Genomic DNA, 5,997 nt, shown 5'->3' with positions numbered 1-5,997 from the left:
AGCAGAAAATGAGAGAATTCTGCAATCTGATGCAAAGCTATAAACCTGAGAGTGCAGATGTAATGTGGGTAATTTGCGTGTGAATGGTGTCGTTATCAGGGTAGAAAAGCCTTCAAAAGCAAAATTTAGTCCATTATGGAGCCATAAAATAGTCCAGCATAGAGATGGATGAGCAGCTCTTTAAGGTATAGTGAAGTACAGAGCAGCAGGGGAGGACAGTGAAAACGGGTCTAGATCGCAATGTCATGCAAAATCAGCAACTTCTACTGTTTGCACAAGTTACTTATCCAGACGTTTTAGCAAGACTGTGGCGTGCACATTCATCCATTAAAAAGGAATTCTTTGATTTATAGATATGAGCATTTCTGAAATGGCAGCAAGCCAGTTGAAGACGTTTCCTAATGGCTGCCGGTGAGGACATACTGTATGTGCAATATTCATTTAGGTGTCTTATGGCGCCCCCTGGTGGTAACATCACTTATACTATACACGTATAGTGCAAGTGTATTAATAGCCATGACTTTTCATGTGGTCCAAAAACCTTAATTAAAACTCAATAGCCATAATTTAAAAACATGAATACAGCCTGGCAAATGTCAGCCTGACAATAATTCAGTTGAGAATTTGGCCCAATTACTACCATCAACCTGTCGTTTAATTTGTCATGTGTGTGATCTGTATCATTTTCTTGGTGAGCTATCTGAGGTCATTTCAACAGTCTGGAGGGATCATCAATGATCTGGTTTATTTGGGCTCACTATACTACACCAATGAAGCCAATTTTGTAGTTTTGGTCTTTTTGTGTATGTATACATATCACAATGTCTGAGCATTAACCCTTCATACATAGTGAATTTATAGGTATTTGAAAATCTGGAACCAGTTGGGCAATCGACGATTCTGTCAATTAGTTAGGCGACCAACAAACTGAGCTCATCTCATACCTCAAGAGCAAAACATGTAGGCACCCGCCACACTGTGCCGAGTGTCAGGATGACTTTAGAGACCAAATAACACCATACTGTACTAAAGCAACAGCAACCCCGCAACAAATGAGGCAATGGTTAACATTTTGAAAAAGAGGACAACGAGAAACAGTTCTTTGATCCTCCAATTTATTATGAAAATGTACAGAGCGCTTAACGGTAAGACTTCTGGTAGCGGGCACGGGCTCCAGGTCCACCGAACTTCTTGGACTCGCAGCGACGAGGATCGGCAACCAGCAGGGTCCTGTCGTACTGGATCAGGATGTCCTTGATCTCCTTCTTGGAGGCCTCATCAACATCTGGACAGACACAAGAACAGTTTAGATAACAGAACTCACAGCTGTGTGGCTAGAAATTGATCACAACAAGGCTTTAGTGCATCATATTAGATCCACAGTTAAACAATAGTGGACACTTTGTAAACAATGCTTCAGTATTTTACAAAAATACTACCGGCAGCCACAAAGATTTCACCTATTTGGAACACAAGGAAATTCATCTAAACTAAGGCAATTTTTCAACACTTACACTTCTGGTAGTAGGCAACCAGGGCTTTGGAGATGGACTGACGGATAGCTGCAAGATAAACATGCCACGTGAAATCAAACACTCATGACAGCTGAATCACACACTGCTGACAGGTGAATACAGATCAGACGCAGTCAAAGGGATTTCTCATCTTCCTCCCTCATGAGGTGGGTGCTTACCGTAGATCTGAGCTACGTGTCCACCACCCTTCACCCTGACTCTGATGTCCACTCCAGCAAAGCGCTCCTTGCCCAGCAGCAGCACTGGCTCCAGCAGCTAAACAAAAGCATTTACAGTGAAAATTCACATTACATTTGAGAATTATGTACATCAACATACAACACTAGTATCATCAGGAGAGAAACAGCCTTTAATAGAGATGTAGAGCTTTGAATCAAGTCTAATATACTTCACAGACTGACCTTGTACTGCAGAGTGGCAGGCTCCACCATCTCCAGGGGTCTGCCATTCACCTTGATCAGGCCATTCCCCCTCTTGCAGTGGGCAACTGCAGTAGCGGTTTTCTAAAAAGAGAACAGTATAATCAGCAACTGGCAACCAATCTACTTCTTACATTTGAGTGCTTTCTTTGCATCATTTCCCTTTAGTCTGTGTTGTCCACCACACAGGAGACATTTTACTTGTAATAATTGTCATCTTTTACACGATTTCTTAAGCATTTGGAGTATTAGATTTAAATTAAAACATCCATTGTGACACTCCATGTTAGCTGTATTATGTGACAGAGCTTGAAGATGATATCACGGCCTCCCATCTCAACTTAGCCAGCAACAACTAGCGCGTATCTACACATATACAGTTAGATTCGACGCTACCGCCTTAGCCAATCCAGTTATCCGCAGATAATGTGCCGTTCTGTATGAGGAACACTGTGTAAACGCTCTGGGAAATGAAGAGTGGGACAATCGGCCCAAAAGCTAGTAGGCTAATATGACCAACCCGGTGGCTAAAGTTAGCAAGTTTCAGTAACGTAACGTTGTGCACATCGAGAGCGTACCGGCTTCATCGACACGTCTAAAATGCGTCTAAAATGTTTACAACGTGTATGGTGTATACCTGAACACCAAGGTTTCATTTCTCAGAGCCATAACTCGTAAAGATACGTCATTGAGTCACTCCATTTGCTGGTGTATGCTAGCAACGCAGTTAGCCACACACCACATGTGGAATAAATTCTTCATATTTACTTACTTTACGTCCAAAAACCTGGACCGATTGCAGGGGACCTTTAGCCGGCATGTTTCTGGAACACAAACACACACAATAGGTATCTTATAACGCAAATAATACGTATAGTTTGGCCATTTTCTTGGACCGTGCTGGGAAACATACCGTCTTCAGCTTTGGGTGCCGTACGGAGAGGCCGACGGGTTGCACCACGGCGAAGATCAGGGGCTGGTGCGCGACATTACAAACGTGCTTTCCGGTAAATCTTTACGACAGTTGCTTTCGGTTCACCTCCATTTTACAGTCATGCTGTTTTAGTTAATAAGATGAGTTCCCCTTGTTTTATTCTCGAGAAGAGGGACGACCTTAATCTTTTCAATGAAGAACATTTAGAGCATAACATAGCAATTTGATTGCTATAAAACAGCTAACACAATGGCAATGCAAATGTATGTATTCTACTACTAATAACACTACCTATTCACTACTATAATAATAATGATAATAATAATAGTTATTATTATTATTACTATTAATTGTTCACACGCTCCAATGGTACCTTTTAGATAATCTGACATTAAATGAAAATGAAATTAGATTTTTCTTTTTATTTAATGTCATAGGCATTCTCCCTTCCGTCCAGCAGATGGCGGTACCGCACTGATAGATGTTCGCAGACGCCATATTATTGCCGTAGAGGAAGATGAAGAATTAGGTGGATGTGGATACCGTTCCCATCATGTCTATTTATAGTTTTTGACATTTTAAAGTACTTTTTATTCAAAAGTCAGTTCAAAAATCAAAACCTTAAAACAAAAATCACAGTTTGAAGCTGATTTCTATTTTTCCAGCTGGGATTTACCACTTAACCTGAACAGAATAAGGTGATATGGTGACAATCCAGAAATATTTGGCATAGTCCCATCCCAATCGTCCCATCATAGCAACACGAGGGCAAACATAACAACAAAAGCAGAAGAATAAGCTGTTGAGTTTGTCACCGCCGCCCGCCATAAATGCTTGTTCCTGCAAAGCAGCCCACCCATGATCTTCTCCCTGAACAACAGCTTCCTCTAGTGTTCACAAGACCAATAACCCATCCTTAAATGTGACGTCATTGCCACCTCCGCTGGAGGCAAGATTTGGCAGTGCGGCCAGATGACCAAATAGACTTTGAAAAGCCGCCTGGCAAACATCAGCGCAGGCCATTGATTTTCCCAGCATTCAAGCCAGGTGTTCTTCACAAAATCACAGAAGCTCAGTGCAGCAAGTTTTCAGCCTTGTGGTGGTTCCGACCACAGGGATCACATGGTTTAGGGCAGCTTGGGACTTAGGACCGGAGGGTCGGGTTGTGGGAATGGGACCCGATATGGGAAAAAGGAAGTGGGGGAGTATTTTGACGGCAAATGTCCAACTGTATCCCTGCGCAAGAGACCGTCTGTGATCAGACCAATCTAAATTTGCTCTGCTTTCTTATGGTGGCAACTGATTGAGATGTTGGATTAGAACATGGAGTGGAACACTTGTTAAGCAATCTTGTCCCTCTGGAGACGAGAGCAAAGTGTCCCCGTCCAGGCACCGTCTTACCCTTAAAGGAGGGAAGCGCTGAGGCCTTTCCTGAAGACAGATAGCATCTTGGGAATCTGTATACAGTGGCATGAGTCATGTGTGCAGTGTGCAGTGCCTACCTATGCCTGACATTTACAGCGGGCAGAGTGGTGTTTACAGTGTGGAGGCACGGGCCAACAGGCACCTGGCTTCTTTTATTGTCTGACAGAACACTTGCTGGCTCGCTCGCCCTGCGCCTGATGAGCCGCTTTGCACACGTAATGGTTTTTGCTCCTTCCAGAGCTCTGTGCTGCCCGGACACCCACGTTTGAGTTGGAGTGGCGTCCAGTGAACAACCACAAACATGTCAGAGTATAGATTTAAAGTGATTTTCAGGGAATTTATGTTAAGTTGGAATCAAAAATGTGTCGCATCTCCCTTCTGTCATTCCACACCGGAATGAAACTTTGCTGTACTTTGTGTTTTAACACACACTGTCATCACCTGTGGTTTATTATTTTCCATATGTGATTTTTGTGTCAGCTATGATTTGAAGCCAAGCCTTTGAGTGTTAACAGGTGTTTCATTCTTGATTACTGAATATTTTCGAGGAAATCTCAGATATGTATTCCTGCCACGCCTGATCCAGCTCCAAAATGGTTTCCGGCAGTAAAAATAAGCGCGTGTGTACTTTAGTTTTGCCTTGAACTACTTCTGTTTTGTTTCCTACCTGTTGGAGCTTTTTATAGATGTGAAATATTGTTTCCTCTGTCATAAAGACATAATTATTAACTATCAAACAACAGCAAAAGTAAATGGAAGAAACCCGCGCTGAAATGAATGAAGACATGCGGCCAGTTTGGACCTTTTCCCATAAGGCTCTTGTAGTGACTGATGGAGCTGCTCTGTTCAAGGGTCATTACATGAAGGACCCAGCACAGAGCCCAGAGTGTTCTGTCTGTCTCTCTCTGTTCGTTGCCCCCCTTTTCTGGGACGAAGCCACGGTTCATGCGCAACAAGTGATAACGGCCGGCGAGGGGATGTTACTCGGCGGGCGCCGGTGCCAGCGTCCGTCCGTCCGCAGGCAGGCAGAGGGAAGCACTGTGCGGGGGAGCCTGGGCTGGACGATAAGCTTTCAGATAAACCCATGTTTGTGTTATGGGTCACCAGGGGCCCCCAGTCGCCGTCTGCCTAGGAAACACGTTAAGGCTGCTGAATCGTCCCTGATTTCCTGCTCTGTTAAACATTCAATCCTTTTGTGTTCCTAACTGTCAACCACATCTTACAAAGTCCAGGCTTCTCCACCATTTGAGGCTAAATGCTCTCCGATTCCTTCTTCTGGGATTTTCAAGGGAACCCAGAGACGATCGCAGCATAACTCATTCAGCCTAAATATCATAACGAGAGTCTTTCAACAGAGTCTCTGCGTAGGAAGACATGCAGAGATTGCAGACGTCCAGTAAAAGAGCCAGGCAATAAATAAAGCCCACACCATATATGTGCATTTCCTTCCACAGGGCCTTATGGAAACACATCACCTGGAGGCGCGACCCCGTGACCTTGACTTGTCACAGCACCCTGAGCCATGAGACGCCGCTCAGATTTACAGAGGAGGAGACAACGTTCCCAGCCGGCCGCGTCGTCTCATTTGACCATAATAGGCCTGGTGGTGGTTGAAAAAGTGTTGCCGGTAATTGAAGTTTCCCCGAGCAGAACAGAAGATCTGCTCAACCCGGCAGACAGGGAG

At 44.1% G+C, this 5,997-nt stretch overlaps 1 protein-coding gene across 1 annotated transcript; it reads right to left on the bottom strand.

The window, feature by feature from the left end:
• Positions 1-1,098: 1,098 nt before the first annotated feature.
• Positions 1,099-2,932, bottom strand: rps16 (ribosomal protein S16). Its single transcript, XM_076153648.1, has 6 exons — positions 2,868-2,932; positions 2,727-2,778; positions 1,937-2,038; positions 1,694-1,790; positions 1,515-1,562; positions 1,099-1,285 (listed from the first exon to the last, which is right to left on the bottom strand). The coding sequence occupies exons 2-6, from the start codon at positions 2,772-2,774 to the stop codon at positions 1,140-1,142; spliced, it is 441 nt and encodes a 146-aa protein (XP_076009763.1). The 5' UTR covers positions 2,775-2,778; positions 2,868-2,932; the 3' UTR covers positions 1,099-1,139.
• Between the last annotated feature and the right edge of the window lie 3,065 nt (positions 2,933-5,997).

The sequence above is a fragment of the Genypterus blacodes genome, unplaced genomic scaffold, assembly GCF_046128005.1.
Source record: "Genypterus blacodes isolate CSIRO-AG114 ecotype Tasmania unplaced genomic scaffold, CSIRO-AGI_Gbla_v1 ptg000007l_1, whole genome shotgun sequence".
NCBI lineage: Eukaryota > Metazoa > Chordata > Actinopteri > Ophidiiformes > Ophidiidae > Genypterus > Genypterus blacodes.
Note: the sequence above shows the minus strand (reverse complement) of the source record. Positions and strands in the feature narration are given on the sequence as shown.